Below are 22,599 nucleotides of genomic sequence, written 5' to 3' on the forward strand. Positions count from 1 at the left end.
ATGCAGGTGACGTGATAGTCTGGGAAGAAATGTGCTAGTAGGTGGAAACATTGGGAAGTAATAAACACAATGGCTAGCTTTGGTATAGTACTCAAGTGTTTGCAGAATGCTCATTATCTCAGTTGAAAAGTTTCAGAGAGAAGGTCATGCTTGAACTGAGTTTTGAAGGAAGTGACCAATATCTCTGTATTAACTTCTTACTCTCAGTAAGCCTAGTTCTAGGGTTCTTAATCTAGCATCTATGAGTCTATTGCATTTAAAAAATTCAATATAATTGAATTCCTTTGTAATTTTACTTATTTTAATGGATGCACCCCAAATGGTTATTCTTATAAGGGATCCATAAGTTATAGGGCATTGTGAACAGAATCAATAACATAAAAGTGATTAAGATCACCTGGCCTACGCTATCCTGCTTATTTATAGAATTCCATTATAATAACTTGATCTACCTGTCCAAACAGAACTCACTCTTCCATAGGAAATATGTTTTCTTTTATAGTTTTTTTTCTGTACCCATTCAGTATTTCTGTAGACTCTACACTTTGTAACTTTCTGGGAAAGAAAGAAACTGGTTAGGCTGATTCATGACTCACCTTTGTCACAGCCATAGTATGGCAGACCACCATCAATTATTTCTCCCTCCCTTCCCCCTTCTCCCCTCCCAACCCATCCACATGGGTTTTTTTTTTAGTTTAGGATATAAGGCACAAATTGCTCAAGGACCCCAATGGGAAGGGTAAGACTAAGACCTTCAATTCATTATATTAAGAGAGGTAATGGGAGCTTGTAGTCAATTCTTCTTATTCAACTTGGTATAACTTGGAAAAGGTATTATCTCTCAGGGCTATAACTAATACCCTTCTTCTTTCTTTAATAGTCTGAATATTGTTGTGCCTGAGGTTTCTGTAAGCTGCCTAAGTATAGCCCTTATTGTTCCTTCCTTTAGTTACCTTTGATTGTCTTTGACTGCTTCTGGCTACCTTCTGCCCTCTCATGGGTGAGTTAAACAATACTTATAATAGGATCTACTGCTTTTAGCATCATTGGCTAGTCTGCCACTTTTATAAAAACCTATAAAATACTTCAAGTTTCACCAAGGTAATCTTTAGAAAAGACCAAAGTAAGTGTTTAATAGCTTCTTCCACAGAAATGCACTTTCTGTGAAGATGGTTGTAGTTATGATCCATCTGTTCTAAAAGAATTCTTCAATAAATATATAATGATCTGAGGACTCATTAAAAAAAGACAATCATAAGAAGTAATAAAAATATTTCCAAAGATCCTAAATCCAAATTGCTTCTTAGAATATTAGTTTTGTTATAGTTATTTTAAATTAAATACAATAAGCACAAAATAGTTTAAATCGATTCTCTTTTGTACTTAAATAGAGTCATAGAACATTGAATTTGGAAGGGAGCATAGTGGTTATTCCATACACCTTTGCGCTTGATGTGTGGATGTCCTCTTTCATATCCTCACACCCCTACCTGAATACTTTTGGTGACTGGAAACTCACTGTCCTTGGGGATTATTCCATTTTCAGATGGCAAGTCTTTGTCCCCTCTTGAACTGAAATTTGTCTATAAAACTTCCACCAAATGATACTTCTTTGCTACTGTCATATCAGTATTTTGTCTGGAATTTGATTGTCAACTTTACTTGTTAAATTTGTATTTTTGAATGGAGACAAGATTCTTAGACAAGATTCTTCAGATTTTTGGACCTAGAAGAGATCCTTCTTGTGTGGGTTTTGTCCATGGATTTTACATCTTCTGGTTCTCTTGGTCAGAGGCATACTTTTCTGTTTCATTTGAAGGATCATTTCATCTTCTCTTTCTGCTATTGATTTTAGTATATCATCCTGAGCCTTGGGATTCTTTTATCCTTAAATGCTTGATGAACAAATTGAAGCAAAGGAGATGAAAGCTCATTTTTAACTTAATCCTTTTCAGTAGGGGCTTAGTGAAAATTTTGAGAAGGGAAAGAATTTTTTAAAGGTAAGCAATTTTTGCACATTAATTATTGCTTCAATTTGATCTTTGATGTAAATGAACATTCTGTATTTGGTAAGAATGAATGAAACCAAGGTATCTGTTGTAAGTGGAAGCCAGGAGAGCAACTCGGAAGTGACTGAAGTAATCCAAGCATGATACTGGAGCCCAGGGATTTGGGTGGGGTTGCAGAAAGGATAAGGGAGGCCACAGTTAGAGAAAGCATGTTGAGAAATTTGGCAGGATTTGGTGATGGATTGGATTTGAGAATATTGAACAAAGAGGGATTAAAAATAACTTTGCCCTGAAATACTTGCTAGACACCACATAAATATATAATACATAGAGAGAGGGTTTTTATTATTTCTTCTATAGCTTTCTTCCCTTTTATTTGCATTGCTAAGGGCAATAAAAATGAAGAAAAAAACAGAACAAAAACAAGGATAATTTCAGTGACTAAATAGTGAATCATAGGGAGTGGTGATAGCTTACACAATAGAACTTAAGCAATGATATGAAAAGAACAAAAGTGAATGTAGCATTAAAAAATACAATTTCTCATTTTTGTTCATTTCCTCAGGGTCATGGGAAGGACTCAATGAATGAATATTTCTTTGCTCTTGTCTGGTTTGCCTCATAATTAGTTTTCATTTCAGATTAAAAGGTTAGTTTTTATATAATTTTCCTGATTTCCTTTTAAAAGAACAAAATGCATCATAGATTTCATATATAGGGCTTGAGTTTTTTAAAAAAGACATAAAACTATTCATGGATTCATTTTTATCAAACTTTGTTTTGTTTCTTTTCCACTGTTGCTACCCCCAGTTGAGCATTTATAGCAAAATAAATCACAAACACACCCACATATATATATATACCCTAAAATAAAAATCCTCATAAAAATATGCACAGTTCAGTAAAACCAGTTCCCATATTGACCATGTTCACATAGTACACTCATTCTGCATTTTAAGACCATCGACTCTCCAGTAGAAAGAGATGGGGGTAGCAAGTTTCATCTTGAGACTTCTGCACTCATATTTTAGCACTGCATTAATCCTGGTTCTAAAATCTTTCCAAATTATTTTTCTTCATGATGATTGTATCCATGGATCCTGGCCATTTGGTTATTTCTTATGACACAATAATATTTCCATTCCCATACATATCTATAATTTTTTTAACCACTGGAGAGCTTGGGGGTTTTTTTGGGGGGTGTTTAATGAGAAGACAAATTCCCTTGATATATGCCATAAGGTTTGGTGGAAAAAGAGTTGATTGAATTGGGAGTTGTGGAACCTTAGTTCAAGTTTCTATTTTGCCTTTTACTCCCTATATATTGTTGGGAAAGTCATTTCACTAATCTTTACCTCAGTATGCTCGTCTGAAGGCATTAGACTTGATGAATTTTAAGGTGCCTCCCAGTTCTAGGTATTTGATTTTATGATTTGAGGGGGTATGATATAGTGGGAAGCATACTGAACCAGGAGCCTTGGGTTTAAATTTCAGCTCACATGTTCTCTAGCTGGGTGACATTGGGTAAATCACTTCAGTTTTGGAACTTGGGTTCCCCCACTCTGATATTGGGATAAGAATGCTTGTAGCACCAACTTCAGGCTGTTTTGGGTTGGAGATGGGGAGGTGAAGAACTTATTCATCCTCAAAGTCCCAAAGAAATCTATGCTGTTACTACTGCTTTGAGATAGATATTCCTTTTGCCTTGGATATTCCTAACAGCTGTAATATATTATCAACAGGAGCTTTAATGGAATGTATGTTGAGAGAGCTAGTAATTCTCCATTGGTTAGCCCAGAATGCTCCCTAGTTCCATTTTGGATTTTTGTTCCCATTCTGGGGAACATTCTTTGGGTTATTATAATAGTTGACCATGTGCTAACCCCTGGACCTCAGTTTCCTCATCTGTAAAATGAGGTGAATTGAGTTATATCTAGCCTATAATGGTCTCTTCCAGTTCTAAATCCAATAACCTATGATCCTATGGTTTGTATAATTTGTTGGTCTAGGAACATGGGGAGAAAGGGTGAATCAATTTCATTTCTAAAACTTTCTGAGAGTTGAGGCTGTAAAAGGAAGTCTGATTGTTTATAAAATATCTTAGAGAATACTTTTTCTTGTGGACCTGTCATCTTCTATGCTGCTGCTGAATTCTGTTGTTCTCTGATTTTTTATGCCTGTGATCATAGAGAGTGTCTGGAAAAGAATTTGTATCTGATATAGTCTATGGTCAGACTCCACTCTTTTTTGCCCTTATCTCTTAGCAGGACAGCCAGCAGGACAACCACACCAACTGCAATTCATCCATCCATCACTAGTACCCAACATGCTGAAGATTTTCACTTTCTTAGATGATGTGGATCTTAGCACACCACTCCTGAGGTGGCCCTATCCTCCTCTGAATTACATAGCTTCTTTCTTGTCTTTGTTCTCAGGATCACACTGTGAATTGTACAAAGATCCCTGTGCTAATATCAGTTGCCTGAATGGTGGGACCTGTGATGGTGAAAGTCTGAATGGCACCTGTATCTGCTTACCTGGGTTTACAGGTAAGTAAATTTTCTATTGATTTTTTTTAGTTTGTCTTTTATTTTATTTATTCTAAATTTATGGAATGAAGCAGACATTCCCACAATATAATCTAATAAAAATATTATCATTCAAGTCCTTGTGTAGCAAATGTCAAAGGAGGGAAAAAAGTACCATGGCTACTTATTTTAGAATCTTATCATTATGGGTTAATTTTAGTTGCTTGGATACAAATCAATATATGCACATCTAAATGGATGATTGAATCAGGAGGAATCATATAGAGAAGCATAGATTATAGCTTGTTTACAGGAATCCTTTTGCCTAGTATGGTAATAACATGGTCCTTGGGACCCATTTACAGATCATAGTACAGACATATCTTGAAGAAATAATTGATTTTTACCATTCCAAGAAAATGGAAATGATATTAAGAGTGGGAAGAAGAGGTGGGAGGTATCTAAAAATGTATGCTCCTAATTTCTAGAGAACTGCAAAACTCTTCCAATGTGTTTACTTAGAAAAAATTGAAAAGATTTTTCTTCTGAAGGGTTACAGGAACATAATTTGGACAAGAAGAGTGTAGCATAAACATTTTTGGTGAGGAATGTGGTATTAATGATGGTGCTGGTGCTCTGGGGTGGGGGAGGGGAGAAAAGATGGAATGACTGGGGGATAGCATAGGATTTAGAATTGGAAGGGATATCAGACATCCTCAGTCCTCTCATTTGACAGATGGGGAAACTGAGGTCTAGATAGGGGATTTTGGGAAGAAATTCATAAGCTGGCAAGTGTCCAGAGGAAGACAACCGAGATGGTGAAGAAGCTTAAGAACTTGCTTAGAGAACCCTCTAAGAATTGGTTAAAGAAACTGGGAATATTCTGGGAAAGAGGGAGGGTGGGATATAGCAGTTGTTTTTAGTTATTTGAAGGGTTAACAAGTACAGGGAGGGATTATACTTTCTCTAGTTTGCACCCTGAGAAAAGAGCTGAGAACAGTTTCAAAGAGGTAGACAGACACTGCATAACATCAAAAACTTCCCATTAAATTGATCCCAAAGCAGATGGGGCTGCCTCAGGAAGCTAGGAGGACCTCATTAGAAACATAGGCTGGAGAAGCATAGATCAGAACTGTTTAAGGAGGAGTCTTCACATTAGAGGAAAACTCGATGGTCTTTGAGGTTTTTTCCTAATCAGTCAATTAGGGCAGTTAGGTGGTACAATGGAAAGAGCACTGGCCTTGGAGTCAGGAGGATGGGAGTTTGAATCCAGCCTCAGACACCTGACACATAACTAGCTGTGTGATCTTCGGCAAGTCACTTCACTCTGAATGTTTTGCATCCAGGGCCATGTCCAGTCATGCTGATCCATATCTGGTCACTGGACCCAGATGACTGGAGGAAAAAGTGAGACTGGTGACTTAGAGCACCCCTTCTTATCATGGTATCATCTCCGTGATGTCATGGTCTTCTTCAAGAATGAAGGACAAACATCAATCAATCATCAATAAATTAATCAGTAGACATTTATTATGTACCTACTAACTTCTAGACACTGTTCAAAAAGGCAAAAAACTGAACCTGTCTTCAAGGAGCTTACAATCTAATGAAGGGAGACAATGTTAACAAATATATACAAAGCAAGCTATAGATAGAATAAATAGGAAATCATTAGCAGAGGGAAGGCACTGGAATTGAGGAAGACTCAGTAAAAGATGAGTTTTATTTGGGACTTAAAAGAAACCAGGCAGGTAAGTAGGTTCAATGGAGAAGAGAGAGAGAGAGAGAGAGCATTTCAGTAAATGGGAATGGTCAAATCTGATTTATCCAAGTCTGAGAAGATAGTAAATACTAGAGCTGCAAATGGAATTAGTTTTTTTTTAATCCTAGACCCTGAATGGCAAAGTGGATATAGAGTGTTGCTGGCAAACAAGACTTGGGTTCAAATTCTGCCTCTGATACTAACTATTTGTGTGATCATGGATTTTTTAACCTTGTGGGGGCTCAGTTTCTGGATCTATAAAACAAGGGGGATGGTAGATTCAATGACTTCTAAGTTCCCTTCCCTCTCTAGTGCTATGATCATAAGATGCTTTACATTACCCCCTGCCCAAGCAGGGAGGAAAATTTACACCTAAGGATGCAAGCAATTCACAGGGGAAGCTAGAGAAGAACAATTTTCTGATTCATAATTTCATAGTTCAAATAACCTGGAGTCAGGACTGCATGGAATGGGCCTTTGGTTATTCCAAGTTTTGAGCAGTAGGGAGAAGTTGGAGGTTGGAGGGGGGTTCTCACAACATTCCTTTTGCCTGTTCTTTGAATAACCCTGCACCGTAGCAGATCCTTGAGAACAATATAGGGTCTGTATGTTCAGAGTTTGCTCTGGAAATATAAAGTAGGGATGAATTTGGTTTCTAAATTGGGGGAATTTTAGAGAGAAATTCCTACTTTTACCAACAAATCAGATGTCAGTAAATGAGCCAATTCAATAGAAACATATGAAAACTAGTTAATGTTTTAGGGTCACTTTCTGGTGTGCTTACTAATCTACAAATTTTGAGAGTCACATTGACAGATAACTTCTATCCATGTTGCTACAGGAGAATTTATTTGTGTGTGTGTGTGTGTGTGTGTGTGTGTATTTATGAATTTCTGTGCATGTTCATCTCTTCCTCCCAATCCTAGTGTAGTCATCCCTAAGCTCCTAAAAGGAAAAGAAGCACTACCTTCTCCACATATCTTTGTAAGGTTTCCTTTTATTGCTTTAGTTCAATTCAGTTGAATCCAATATATGTTCATTTAAGTGCCTGGGTTGACATGACAAAGAACCAGGAAAGGATTCTTATAGTAGATGGGATTTAGCTGAAATCTGCAGGGAGAGCTTTAAAGACATAGAGGAACAAGCCAGGGAACATTCCTGGTGTCTGGAGATGGAGAGCCTTGTATGAAGAACTACAAGGAGGCCAGTGCCACTGGATCGCAGAATTCATGGAGGAGGGTAAGATTTGATTAAGAAAGTAGAAGGGGGAAGGTTATGAAGGACGTTAGATGCCAAATAGAGGAGTATATTTTGATGCTAGAGATAATAGGGAGCTAGCTTTCTCCAGCCCCTCTTAATTCTAGTGTCTTCCCCTTTTTATTAATTATTTCCTTTTTATCTTGAATATAATTTACTTTGTATATATTTGTTTGTACATTGTCTCCCCCCATTAGACTGCAAGCTCTCTGAGGGCAGGAACTCTCTTTTGCTTCTTTTGGTATCTGCAGTAATTAGTACAGTAAATAATAGGTGCTTACTAAATGTTTAATGATTGATGAATTGATTGGGTTTTTGAATAGAGAATGACATGGTTAGTTCTGCTCTTTAGGAAGATCACTTTGATAGATGAATGGAGGAATGGAAGAGAGAATTGGAACAGGGTGCAATCAGCAATCAGCTGTAATAGTTCAGGTGCTTTTGTCTTATTCCATGACATCCATGTTCCATAATTTGTCTGGTCATTCCATTATTGATAGACACCTTTTTAGTTAGTTTCCAGTTCATAAAAATATTAGATCATGGAGGTGAGAATCGTATTAAACTCTGATCTGTTTTTTTTAATTTTTGAAAGGCTATAAGGTTAGGTGACTTGCCCAAGGTCCCACAGCTAGGTAATTATTAAGTGTCTGAGGCCAGATTTGAACTCAGGTACTCCTGACTCTCGGGTAGATGCTATGCTCACTGCACCACCTAACTGCCCCTGTGTGGTCTGTTTTTAATGTATCTGAAGTAGTGTTATATTTATTTCTAAGTGTTACCTTTGAAAATGAATATAACACTACTTGGATTTACTACTTGGAAAAACATGTTTCTATGGAGAGCATCCAAAAGAGGGCAGAGGACATTAAGATCATGCCACATGTGGATTGGCTGAAAAAGCTGAGACTGTTTTAGACCTCAGAAAAGATGGGATAGATATGATAGCTGTCTTCAAGTATTTGAAGGCTATCATATGAAAGAGGGACAAACTTGCTTTCAGAGGGACAAACTATGAATAATATGTGGAAATTATAGACAGTCAGGTTTAAATAATAGGGAATAAGGAATAATCATCCTAGTGATTGGATCTATTCATAATGCAATGCAATGCCTTCAGACATCATGGGAACCTTTGTCAGTGGTATTCTTCAAGCACAGGCTGGTTGGCCACTTGTGAGTGATGTTGTTCAAGGGATTCTCAGACTCACGTTGGGTTCAATGGCCTCTGAGGTCCTTTTCATCTGAAACTCTGTCATACTATGATGCTTGGGGTTTGAAACAAAGAATTCTAAATAACAAATCTGTTTCCTTCTTAGAGTGTCCCCAAATCTGAGAACATCATGTCCTTTGCTGCATGCTCTCCCTTTCTGTCTAGAAAACTATTTCCAGTATGCACACATGCCCGATTCTTTATTTACTCCAACAGTTCTTGTTGCTTCATTTTCTCCCTTTTCTTTCTTCAATATTTATATTCATAATCAATCTTTGAGCTTCCACGGGCTAGCTATGGTAGATTTTTATTTTATTTTTTTACTCCTATCCCCTTTTTGATGATGATGTTGAGAAGAAAAATCAATTCCCTTTAAATCACTGTGCTGCTCTAATAACATTTGTGAGTGGAATGAAAAATGAAATTGCTGTTTGACTTACTCAGGGAAAGAGCTTGGAAACCCTTATCACTTCTTCTCAAAGCACTGTTCTCTATGAATTGAACATTATTTGTTAGTTTTTCACATAGGTTTTCATATAAGATCAGTCCTTTGACCTTTCTTGCTGTAGATGATAAAATCTTGGTGTTACAATCACCAGAGCACCAAAGTCCCCAGCAAAACTTAGGTGATAGATTCAATTGAATTATGAACTTCTGGAGGGTTGCGACTATGACCTTTATTATCTTTCTACCCTTAGTTATATTTATAGGGTTTTGCCTATCTCAGGCTATTAATAATTGTTGGATTGATTTCTATAAGGCCGCTAGACATATATCATTGTTATAAGGAGAATGCCATGAAAACTTCCAAGAGGGGTGTTATTTTCCAACTCAAGGAAAATCTGAGAGATTGCAGAATTATTCCTTCTCTCAAACCTTGTTCTTTCTGATGTTCATTCTCCTCATCAGTACTTTAGGAGATAGGATCAGTAGTCTTTTTTGGTAAGATAATAAATTATATTGAAGGCAGTCATGGCATATTTGGTAGCTCCATGCTATTATAAACTATCTGGCTACAGCTAGCCTTAGAGACAAGATAATTCATGTTCAATCCTTGTCTCTGATGTGTATTGATTGTGTGACCCTGGGCAAATCACTTGACCTCTTGACATCTCACTTGTAAGAGCAATACTGGGTATTATCTTCACAGATGAAATCATAAATCTAGTAAAAAAAGAAAATAATAATAACTTGTTTAAAACTTTAGGTGTAGGGGCAACTAGGTGGCACAGTGGATAGAGCACCGGCCCTGGAGTCAGGAGGACCTGGGTTCAAATCTGGTCTCAGACACTTAATAATGACCTAGCTGTGTGGCCTTGGGCAAGCCACTTAACCCCGTTTGCCTTGAAAAAAAAACCCTAAAAAATCTTTAGGTGTTTTGCACATACATAAGCATGTTTATATGTATGTGCATACACACAATCACACACATATTTATATAAGTGTACCTATATATATCCATATGGATAGGGGCTAGACTTAAAACCAGGATGACCTGGGTTCAAATGCCATCACTTACACATGCTGTGTGATTTTGGGCAGATCACTTATTTCCATGTGCCTCAGGCACCTCTCTGGGATTTATTTATTAATAGATGGGTTGCTATTTGTATTGGAGGAAAAAGCTCTCACACTTGGAATTTCATGGGAAATTATAAATTCTTCTTGTCCATGTACTTGAACATATTATATCTTCAGAACAATTCTATAAAATAGGTACCACTTGTAGTGTTTTGTTCTGTCATCCAGTCACGTATGACTCTTTGTGACCCCCACAGACCTTGGCATTCCAGGTCCTTCTGTCCTCCACTGTCCTAGTTCCTATTCAATGTTTCCATGCCACTATCTATCCATCTCATCTTCTACTGTCCCCTTTTCCTTTCGCTTTCAATCTTCTTCAACATCAGAGTCTTTCCCAATGAATGACTTTCATCTTCTTATTATGTGGCCAAAGTATTTAAATTTCAGCTTCAGTATTTGGCTTTCCAATAAAGAGTCTGAATTAATTTCCTTGAGTATTGACTGATTTGATCTCCTTGCTGTCCAAGGAGATTCTTGCCAGCAACACAGATCAAAGGCCTTGATGCTACAGCCCTCAACTTTCTCTATAGTTTAACTCTCATAGTCATATATTGCTACTGGAAAAGCCATAACTTTGACTAAACGGACATTTGTTGGCAAGGTGAGGTCCCTTGTTGAACTCCTTTTTATCTCGAAGAAAACCAAAGCTCAGAAAAGTTAAGTCCAACATAGGTTATCATTGTCCAAGTCAGAATTCGACCCCATCCCTTTCTAGACTCCAAGCCAGTTCTCTTTCAACTCCACCATAAGGGGATGGGGGAAATAAATGTTAGAAGATAGCAAATCAATTGACGTCAGTTTGTTTGTTCTCTGGCCAAGGTCCATTCCTCCATGTTTAGTTTTTGTTGCTTTCATTTCACCCGTAGATTTTAATAAGTATTGTGTTTTGATTTTTTTTTTCTTTTTTTTAATTGAGCTGGAAGAGTGACAGGGCAGCTAATATGACTCAGTGAGGTCTAGTCTTATACAAGTTGTGGTTTTAACTTTGTTATTATCTAGCTCTGCAACCAATTAAAAAGTTTATTTCATTGCGGTTATCTCAATGACAGGAACTTTTCAGATTACCATTTGTCAAGAGACATGCAGGCTTTGGGGAGGAGGATGGCTATGCTGGCCTCTGACCTCCCTCTTTCTGCCCTTCTGGACTGGTTTTGCAAGGATTATGTGAGTCTGTTTTGACAAGCTTCCTCTGGGATATTGGGAGGAAGAAAGAGTAAGAGTCTGAAAGGAGTCTGAACAGCTGCTGTCAGAGGTACCAAGCAAATGTTCCCTAGAATTGGATAAGATGAGATAGTAATGAAATCTGCAAATAAAGGAAATTCTGGAGCAGAGAATGCTATGGCAAAACTGGGGATGTACAAAGAACTCTTGAGGTGTCAAAAATAGGAGAAGGATGGGATAAAGAGATTCAATCTTTTAAAAAAGTGCACCTATCAGATAGGGGAAAAAACTGCTCCAAAAACATATATTAAAAAAGATTGTCTTTAAAATGTAGTAGTGCTAAGAGGAGTGTCAAAAAATAGAGGTTCTAAGAGGTAGAGGCAAGGATATAGGATCCTTAGATTCTTCATCCCTCCCTCCTTCCTTTTTTACTCCCTTCCTCCCTCACCCCACCTTCTCTTTCCTCTTCTCTGTCCCTGTTCCCTCTCCTCTCCTTTTCTCCTTCCCCCTGTCCCTCTCCACTCCCTCTTTCTCTCTTTTCCCTTCTTCCTTTCTCTTTCCCTCTTCTTTTCCCTTTCCCTTTTCATCTACCTCTTCCTTTCCCCCTTTCTTCTCCCTCTGCCTCCCTCACCCCTTCCCTTTCATATGTCTCTCTAGTTCAGATAAAAGAGTAGTAGTACTACAAAGGTTTGGTATCTTTAATACCTACATTTGGGTTCCAGAGACACCACAGGTCTTCTTCTATAGGGCTCCTGCCACCAACTACATAGGTTTTAGATGAGAACCCAAGTAGGTCTCAGGTGCTTGGTTCTACCTAAATAGTTCTCAACTTTAATCAGTTGGATTGTTACCCAGACAGCTAGACGAATCTGGCAATGAAGGAATGCCTTCTCAGGAGAGCATGTTTTTTAAGAAGCAATATAGTTCAAAAGTAAGAACCCCAGGACAGGAGCCAGAAGACCTAGGTTCTGGTCTCTGCCCTACCACCCCTCTTCTATGTGACCTTAGACAAGTCATTTCTCTCTTTGGGACCCAGTATTTTCATGTGTATAATGAAAGTGTTGGATTAAATTTTTTAAGGTCCCTTCTCGCTCTGCCTAGGAATGAATCACTCAATAACTTAAAGAATAAATGATTAATTGAACCCTTCTATGGTCAGCATCAAGGATAGAAATTTGAAAAGATAGGTCCCACCCTTAAGGATACCATATTGCCATGGGGGAAGATGGCATATGAAGGAGGACTAGGAAGGGGTAAGGAGATGTGTGCAGAGGCATGATCAGGAAGTTATTTAGCAGCCTGGTTTCAGGAAATATAAGGTGAAAACTTCACCTTTGACAGCCCAGGAATCCAGGGAAGCCTCAAGGTGGTTCTGATGGGAGGAACCTAAGGAGGATGGCCAGAAGGGAGGAGGAGAAGGCAACTTCTGCAAATACTGAGAAGGCCCAGAAATGGCTGAGTGGTCTCAGGGAAGATGCTGCAGAATATCAGTTTGTATTAAAAATCCTATCCAGATTCTCCCCTAGAAGTTCATCAGAATTGACTTGATTGGTTCAGAATGAATGCAAATAACAATTGTCTCTATTTTGGCCAGAAACCCTCAAGTCTTCCCTTATATGATTGATTTTTTGACTAAGTAAAAGATGTCTGTGAGTGTGTGTTTTTTTAACCTCATCTCTTACTTAGCCATTTTCACTGAATGGGACTTGCCTCAGTCAAATTGAAACTTAGGTAAGACCTTGACTTCAAAAGGTCAAGATCTCCCACTGCATCCAGGGGCATCTCCAGGAATCCTGATGTATATCTTGTCAGTGAACCCAATTGACTCTGGAGAGTAAGATTGGTGATTTAACAAGACACCCCCTTACTCAAATCCAATTCATGTGCTTGTCATTACATCATTATGTTGTAGCCTTCTTCAGGATGGAAAGACCCACAAAAACAACAATCCGAATCTCTAAGTTTTGTGGCCATTCTCATCTGTAAAATGAATGAGTTGGCCTAAATGAACTCTTTTCTGATCCTAGAATCAGATAGATGAGAGAAGGGATTCCAGTTGTAAGTTAAACAACACACAATTACCATGTGTTCCAGGTACTCTGCTAGGCTCTGAAGTTGTTGTTCAGGTGTGACTCTCCATGACTTTAGTTGATGTTTTCGTTGGCAAAGATACTGGATGGTTTGCCATTGTCTTCTCCAGATCATATTACCATTGAAGAAATAGGGTTAAATGACTTGCCCAAGGTCACACAGCTATTTAAACGTCTGTGGTCACATTTGAACTCAGGTCCTTCTGACTCCAAGCCTCACACTCTATCCATTGCACCACCTAGGTTCTGAGGACATGAAGACAAAAATGAAATGGTTCCTTTCAAAAGCTTACATTCTCCTGAAGGGGCAAGGATAGGGGAGTGGAGACAATGACAGAGAAAAAATATGCACAAAAATGGGCAATTTGGGAGGGGTGAGGGGTTGAATCTGAAAAGTTTGCGTGGAGAAAGGGACATTTTATAGGTATTTTGAACATAGTCTAAAGGTAAGAAAGTTGCATTTGAGCCATGAAAAGGCAGTTTGAGGAGAGGTAACAAAGGGTTTTATAGATCCAAGAAAGGACATCGTATTTCATTATAAAATCAGCAGGGAGACATTGAAGTTTATTGAGTCAAAAAGGAAAAAAAAAATCATTTTGCAAAATAACTTTAGAAAAATAATTTTAGTAGTTGTATAGAGAATTGATTGGATTGGTATGAAGAAAAGAAAGCAGTTAGAAGCTAATCCATTTTTAATTTAACTTTTTAATTAATATGTATTTGTTTTTTCTCCATTTCACTGTTACCACTCTACCACTAAAAATAAAAAAAAAATTCACCAAATACTTGTTACAAATCACTTGTGATAAGCACAACAAAATCTTGTAGTGACCATATCCAAAACCATGACATATTTTGTATCTTAAGTCCATCACCTTTGCCAGGAGGTGAGCCCAGTGACTGGTACATAGTAGAGAGATAATCAATATTTATTGATGATGGTTAGCATGCTTCATCCTTATATGGAGCAATGCCTCAATTAGAGTTCTTAAAAATCTTTCAGTCCAGTTGTTGCATCCATAATAAAATCACGTGGGGTTCCAGAACTCAGGGGATCTTTTTGTTCAAAGAGTTCTGGGATGTTTTTGTTACAACTACCCATCTTGAGCACAATCATTGTATGTTCCCTGGGGTCCCTCTGGGTTATGAATCTAGACCTGGAAGGGATCTTCCCAGTCACATAGTCTGATCTCCTCCTTTTACAGGTGAGGAAACTGAGTTTTAGAAAAGGAACATTAACTTCCCAAAACCACCTTCTTGGAGTGTAGTTCTATAGGACAGTGGCAGATTAGAATAGATCCCTATATTCCACAGGAAGATGAGGGTGGGCAGTTGGAAAGAGTTCTGGAACTGCTGGGGATCTAGGAAAATGGTTTATGGGGTTGGCGTTCCTGTTGGACTGCAGGGAATATTTAGTGGATCATTGCATTTCTTTTTTTAAATTTTATTTATTTAAGGCAATGGGGTTAAGTGACTTGCCCAAGTCACCCAGCTAGGTAATTATTAGGTGAATGAGTCTGGATTTGAACTCAGGTCCTCCTGACTCCAGGGCTGGTATTATATACACTGTGCCACCTAGCTACCCCAACCATTGCATTTTTTCTGACTGTCAGACTAGGAGCTAAGGGAAAGTTGTTTCAGAGCTGGGCAGATTTTCATTTTTTAGGAGTTCATAGAATTCTTATTGGTAGCAGCAAAGAGAAGCTCTGAATGGCATTTCCCCCATTACAAATTCCCTTTCTGAGAAAGAGAGAAGGGTTTTGATGAACATCTCTGTCAAGACCCTCCACTCAAGCCTTTTAAGACTCCCTCACACATTAAAGGTTCACATGTCTCGGGATCTGGAATACTGTGTCATGCCATTTGTAATTGTTGGGTAGTTGTCCTTTCCTTCTGAGAGCAATTTACCCATTAATACCAAGATAGCCTTAGAAATTGGTTAGTGAGAGGCAATCAATTGGACGTTCTCTCTATTGACATAAATGACTATATTTGCTGCAAATAGCAAATTCATTTAGACAACGCTGAATTATAATCAACCTTGTCCAGCTCAGAAGCTGGAAGGGTGATTACAACCAATTTCACTTTAGAAATAATTGAGGGCAAAACTAAGCACTTGAAAGGACCATGAAATGGGATGGCTATGGTGCTGTGATGTCCTCTCAGCTGATATTGTTTCTTTCTACAGGAGGATGCAGGCAACATGTCAAGGTGTATCAACAGCTGATAGAAAAGCATCTACCAAAGCTGATAGTGGGTTAATCTTGTTGAGAATATCTGTTTCTATGGAAATGAAGGCTTGCTTTTAATAAAATCATTACTTATGTTGCGTAACTTCTCAAGACATGAGGAGGGGCATGAGAAAGGGAGAGACTTGGGAATTAACTGTTTTTTAATGAATTTAATTTAAATTTAATTTAGTTTAATTTAATTTAATTTTTTAAAAATTGGAAATATTTAGTGAAGTAAATAAAAACATATTTCAAAGTAAAGCCTTCACCTCCCAGATGATCCCAGGGTGGTTTATGGGGTTTGTTCAGATCCAAAGCTAACTGAACAAATATATCTTTAATCCAGGCAAACCCTAGACTACTAGAAAATTCCTGGTCATGTAGAACAAATAATCTCTCTGTCTTTGGGGGAATATTCTACCATTTGCTTCTAACTGACTGTTAAACATAATGCGTTAAATGCCATAGATAGTGGATAGAATTAAGACTTGAAGTCTGAAATACTTGAGTTCAAATCTGCCCTTAGAAACTCAATGGTTATATATCCCTGAATGAGTCTCTTGAACTTTGCCTATTTTTCTCCTCTATAAAATGGGGGTAAAAGAAGCTCCTACCTCCCAGGATAATTGTGAGGATCAAATAAGATAAACTTGCAAGTCATTTAACAAATCTTAAAGAACTATATGAATGCGGACTTTTAGCTGAAGGAGGAGCAATGGTAGAATTAGCAGTAGTAGATGTCATGGTTTCTTAAATAGTCCATTCTACAAGAATTTATTAAATGATTACTGTGTTCTGGGTACTCTACCAGGAGCACAAAATACAAAGGTACAAAGATAAAGACATCCTATAGAGGGTACATTATTGGTGTCAAACCAACTATGAGACTCGAAGGAAATTTGTAAGAGGCTATCTAATGATTTTGTAGATTTATTAGTTTGGGAGCTTATTTATTATTTTAGTTATTATTTAACTAGGTAGTTGTCAGATATAGGTCTATCTGGGTATTTTGTGTCTTAGGTGATGGGACATTTGGGACCAGAATATAAGAGCTTATATATCTAACCCCTCTATGGCTTTGCCAGGACCATAAAAAAGGAATTATCGACAAATTAAAACAAAGCATTTGATGCTGTAGCTGTGATTTGTGAAAGACTCTTTATCTCCCTTAGGTGAAGACTGTGAGACTGAGATAAATGAATGTGAGAGCAACCCCTGCCATCACTCTGGGACCTGTATAGACCAGACAAATGGTTACATCTGCCACTGCCCCCACAATTGGATTGGACCAAACTGTGAAGTCCGTAAGTATTTCTACGTCCAGTTTCCTATTATCAAATACTAAATTTATAAGATAAGGGCTCAGAGGGGAGAGTATTGCTAAAACCTTAGCTTTACTAAAATCCAGCTCTTCCATGTTTTTAGAACAAAATTTCTATTTCATTTTAAAAATGCATTTTAAGTTTCAAATCTCCAAAAGATTACATTCTGAAGATGCTACATGTTTGTAAATCTTGGGATTTCACAATGTCAGAAAAAACTGAACTCATAAATAACTCCAATGGTCTTGGATAGATATTTGATGGATAGGAACAGTCTAATGGGTACTAACAATGGTTACTTGTGCTAGACAAGTGACAAAAAAATGGTACTTTTCAAGAACCATGTGACTGCAGATAAAGTTGGATCTGTCATGGGCCATAAACGAGAAATGGCAGATAGACAAAGCCAAGTGATGCACTAGAACCTCTTAGGTCTTAAAAGGATGAGAAAAAATATTACTAGTATGCTGGGTAGAGAGAAGACATGGGAAAATTAGAGCAAGAAATATATTGGATCAAAAGGAATCCATACCTGGAGAAGTAGCATCCTTACTGTTAATCACAGATATTTCAATGCTTTCCCACTATTCATGGCTGTTTGGAACTATAGGAACTATGGCTATACAATGGTACAATTCTTAAATCTTTTCACACTCCTGGGCTATCCTTGCACCATAATCCCGAGCTCCAGATTCTGCTTTTTTACCAGATAACTCACCCCTCCAGCCTTTTGATTGGTGACTGTTGCTATTTTTAGCCTAACCCAGTCTACCATTCTGCCTTTGGTTGGTCATTTTCCCACCATGCTATTATATGTTGGCCATCTCCCCACAATGCTCTCTCCAGAAGATTGACACTCTCTTCCTCAGCTATTTTCTACTTCTGTCTCTAGGATGAAAAGAGTAAGTTATACAATTACTCTATGATTCTACTCATCATCCTCGTAATTTCCCCAAAGTCTTCTTCTCCTACCTCTACTCCTTAGAATTCATTGTCTTCCCCTATTAGAATGTAAACTCCTTTAGGACAGGGACTGTTTTGCTTTGTTTTTTTAACCCCCCCTCACCTCCATAGTGTTTACCTCAATTCTTGGCACATTGCTTAATGCTTTTTCATTTTTAAAAAACAAGACAACTTATGTAATGTCTATTGACCTTGGCGTCAGAAGGACCTGACTTTAAATCCAGCCTCAGCCACTTAGTAGCTGTGTGACCTTGGGCAAGTCACTTCACCCTGATTGCTCACATCCAGGGTCATCTCCAGCCATACTGATTCATATCTGGCCCCTGGACCCAGATGGTACTGGAGGAGAAAGTGAGGCTGATGACCCCCTCGAATCCAATTTATGTGCTTGTTATGGCATCATCTCCTTGATGTCATGGTCTTCTTTAAGAGGAAGCACAACCAACAAACAACTGTATAAGGAGTTGTATTACAACAGAAGAATAAGCAATTTACAATTTAGTAACATACACTGGTTGTTTGTATTTTATGTATTATGTACAAAATCTTTGATTTCATCTCTCTCTGGGAGTGACCAGGTGAGCAGGAAGGGCTCTCAATCGATTTACTCCACTTGTCATTTGTGTGAGCAGAAATTTCCTAGGACTTCTCTCTTTGGTTGTGCTGTTCTCCCCTTTTCTTTACTTCCCTTCCACACTCTTCTGGAGGCAAATTTGTCATTAGGGCAAAAGGGATTATTGATGCTTAATTCTCCTACTCAGTTTCCACTGATTCACTTTAGTGATGATATTATACCCTAGAGAAAATATTTTCTCTATTTTGAGAAATTGTTAAAATAAATAAATATATGATCTCTATCTTTTATAATATGAGACCCCAACTGGCTGATGAAGTAGTAATTTAATTGAGCTCCCAACCAGGCTGATGAAATAGTAATTTAAATCACCTTCCTTTCCAGGTATTCCTAATTTAACTTCTTTTGACATTGCATTAATCATAGTTTTTAATGACTTAATAATTTAAGGGAAAACTTAGACATAAAAATTTTTAAAAACTAGTGCCTTCGTTAGCCACAAGTTAGTAGCAAGTCTATTATCTCTTCCAAGGTTGTGTAGAAAATAGGGACGAGTTTTGTGTTTTGCGTTAGAGTTCCACAGCCTCTCACAGTTAGACAAGCACAGGCTTAGTGCTGATTGCCATTCTGCCTCAACATTCCAGTCCTGTTTTGTCGAGCTCCCATTCTTCCTTGCTCACTATTGCAAGGCTGAGACATCTAGATCTTATTTTTCCTCTCTGCATGGTCACATCATCATCCTCTCATGCATAAGGTCAAGTCCCTACTCCTACCAGAAGACTGTCACTTTCCTCTGTCTAGAAGTAGCTTCGAGTCAAAGTTCCTAACTTTGTAAAATAATATTATGCTAATTTTAAAGAATCTACTAAAGCTTGTCTTTCATAAGCATTAGTTTTGGAAAACATAGGCTCACTGCTGCATCATAAGGAATTAAATTTTAGAAGTCAGATTTGTATATGATGAAACTTAAATTTTATTTAACATTAATAAAAAACTATCTTAGGCAAGAGGCCCATGGAACCCTAAAAGGAGATATGTGGCATTCCATGGTGTGATGAGTACTTTTATAAAAAAACCACTCCTTGGACAAACTTTAATGGTTAGGCATATTTTGAACTTTCAGTAGTCAAGAAAAATCAAGTCAATAAGTATTTGTTAATGGGCAGCTAGGTGGCGCAGTGGATAGAGCACTGGCCCTGGAGTCAGGAGTTTCTGAGTTCAAATTTGACCTCAGACACTTAATAATTACCTAGCTGTGTGGCCTTGGGCAAGCCACTTAACCCCATTGCCTTGCAAAAAAACCTTTTAAAAAAGTATTTATTAAACAATATTTACCAATCACTGTGCTAATTGTGGGGATGAAAAGAATGGTTAATGACCATCCCTGCTCTTAAGAATCTCACAGTCTACTGGGGAAAAAACATGTGAACAAGTTACATATGGGATAAATTGGAAGCAATCAATACAGGGAAGGTACTAGAATTAAGGACTACAGCTTCCTGTAGAAAGCAAGACTTGGGTTAAGACTTAGACGAAGTCAGAGAGACTGAGAGGTAAAGATGAGGAGAACATTTCAGGGATGGGAGGGGGGCAGCAGTAAAAATGGCCAGACTTGGGAGGTGCAGCATCTTGGTAGAGGAATAGCAGAGAGTTCAGGGTTATTAGGTCACTGAATATGTGGAAAAGAGTGAGGCATAAGAAGACTGGAAGGGTCAAGAAAGAACAACTCTGAAAGTCAAATAAAGGATTCTATATTTGATCCTAGAGGTAAGAGGGAGTCACAGCTGGCATAGGGAGAGATCTGAGACAAAGAGACCAACCAGAAGCCTATTGATTGACACAGTCCAGGGATTAGATAATGTTGACCTACACCAAGATGATAGCAGTAGCAAAGGAAAGATACATATGTGAGATATTATAAAACTAGAAAAGAAAGGACATTGCAGCTGATTAGATTGGGAAGAGTCAAGGATTACCCCTGGGCTACATGTTTGGGTGACTTGAAGGATATCCTCTTCCTCTTCCTCTTGTCACCTAGAACCCACAGCCATATATACACAATGAGATCAATTAAATATTTTTGTAGCATATTTTCGAAATTCTTCGAAGTCATTCTTCATTTTCTCTAATGAAATCAGATGATCTCATTTATACATTTTCTAATTCATTAAAAAATAGTTTGGGAAAAGACTAAATTGGGAGAATCTCAGGATCAAGTCAAGTCATCAAACATTTTGTGGCTATGTATCCAGCAGTGAAATGGAAATACAAGTATATAATGCTGCCCTTCAAATAATTTATATTCTAAAGGGAAGATAACACAAAAAAATTGAAAAGTTGACACATGAGTAAGAAACTAGGGAAAAGACCACAGGGGCTTAAGGAACTTCTAGAGTCAAAAAGTAGCTGGGATATGATGGGGAATTCTGGACAGCCAGAACAGAGAAAAAAGAAGAATGAAGAATGACGAATCTGAGCTTCAAATTTGAGATTCCAAAGTTACTTCACCATAAGAGAAGGGGATCAGAAGAGTAAGGGGTGTTCAAAGGTGAGAAGACCATCTAGTCCCAGCTCTTCATTTTTTTTAGATAAGGAAACTGAGTCTCTGGAAAGTTAATTTAAAAGAGGCAAAATACAAACCTATGTCCTCTGACTTGAAACTAGGTGGTACAGTGATAGAATGCTGGAACAGAAGTTAGGAAGACTCTTCTTCAAATCTGGCCTGGATATTTACTAAATATGTGATCCTAGACAAGTCCTATTTAACTCATTTTCCTCATCTGTAAAGTGAGCTAGAGAAGGAAAAGGCAAACCACTCCAGTATCTCTGCCAAGAAAACTCAAAATGGGGTCACAAAGAGTTGGACAAGACTAAAAAATTCTGAACCAACAACAAAAACCTTTGACTTGAGAGCCACTTTTCTTTCCACTATACTGCATTACTCCAAGGGTGTTCATTGCTGCTTAATGTATTTTTGTTTTCTCTTGTTTTCATTTAAGCTCCTGAACAATAGTTTTCAGATGACCCTTCAGCATCAGCAGATTCTATTTAAAGAATGGGATAAGAATTAAAATGACCTTGATAAATTATTGGAGTGACCAGTTATCAGAATGAATCAGAAAGAAGGAGTGCAGACCAGCAGATTTAGGAGACTCCAAGTACATAAGATAGAGATTGATTATCTAAGTAAAAGTAAAATAGAATGAGATTTCAGTGTGGTCCATAAAATGACCAAAAGTCACCAAAAATGCTACTTTATTGCTAAAATAAATTAGCATGCTGCCATGATCCTTGGAAAACATATATAAAGGGAATCAGAAAGTTAGGCTAATGGGACGTTAGAATGTAACTTGTCCAAAACCTTCATTTTGAAAAGAAAGGAAGAAAATGAAACTTAGAATGAGACCTTTACTATACTTTTCACCAATTGTGCCATTTATTAGGTTACTTAAACCAGTGTGTTGGTTCTATAAGTAGTATATATAGAATTTCAGAATGGTTCAGAATATTATGCTAAAGATAAAGGATTGGGAAACAAGAACTCTGAGTACAGACCATGGGGAACTTCAGTGATTAAACCTAAGAAAACAGAAGTTGAGAAGCAACAAGTTTTAAATATTGAAAATAGCTGAAATGTGAAGAAGCATTGTGGTATTTAGTTGGGAGATAGTTGGACTTGGAGTTGGGAAGACCTGAGTTTCAACTTCACTTTTGTCATCCGCTCTCTATGCAATTCTCTAATACTAGACATTATAGATACATCAGTGTAGGAGTTTATGCATTAGAAATTTCCCACATCAATAACACCATAGGTTAGGACAAAATTGTCCTCTTACATTTATATATTGTTTATTCTTTGCTAGAAGTATAAAAATTATCATTTGTATAGTGCTTTAATATTTGCAAAT

General features: G+C 37.6%; 1 protein-coding gene across 1 annotated transcript in view; it reads left to right on the forward strand.

The window, feature by feature from the left end:
• Nucleotides 1-22,599, forward strand: part of DNER (delta/notch like EGF repeat containing) — a 345,353-nt gene that overhangs the window by 302,328 nt on the left and 20,426 nt on the right. Inside the window, exons 10-11 of the mRNA XM_074191208.1 lie at nucleotides 4,445-4,558; nucleotides 17,005-17,136. Coding sequence (XP_074047309.1) covers nucleotides 4,445-4,558; nucleotides 17,005-17,136 — 246 coding nt within the window. The remainder of the gene's footprint in view (nucleotides 1-4,444; nucleotides 4,559-17,004; nucleotides 17,137-22,599) is intronic.

Source organism: Macrotis lagotis, chromosome 6 (assembly GCF_037893015.1).
Source record: "Macrotis lagotis isolate mMagLag1 chromosome 6, bilby.v1.9.chrom.fasta, whole genome shotgun sequence".
Lineage (NCBI taxonomy): Eukaryota > Metazoa > Chordata > Mammalia > Peramelemorphia > Peramelidae > Macrotis > Macrotis lagotis.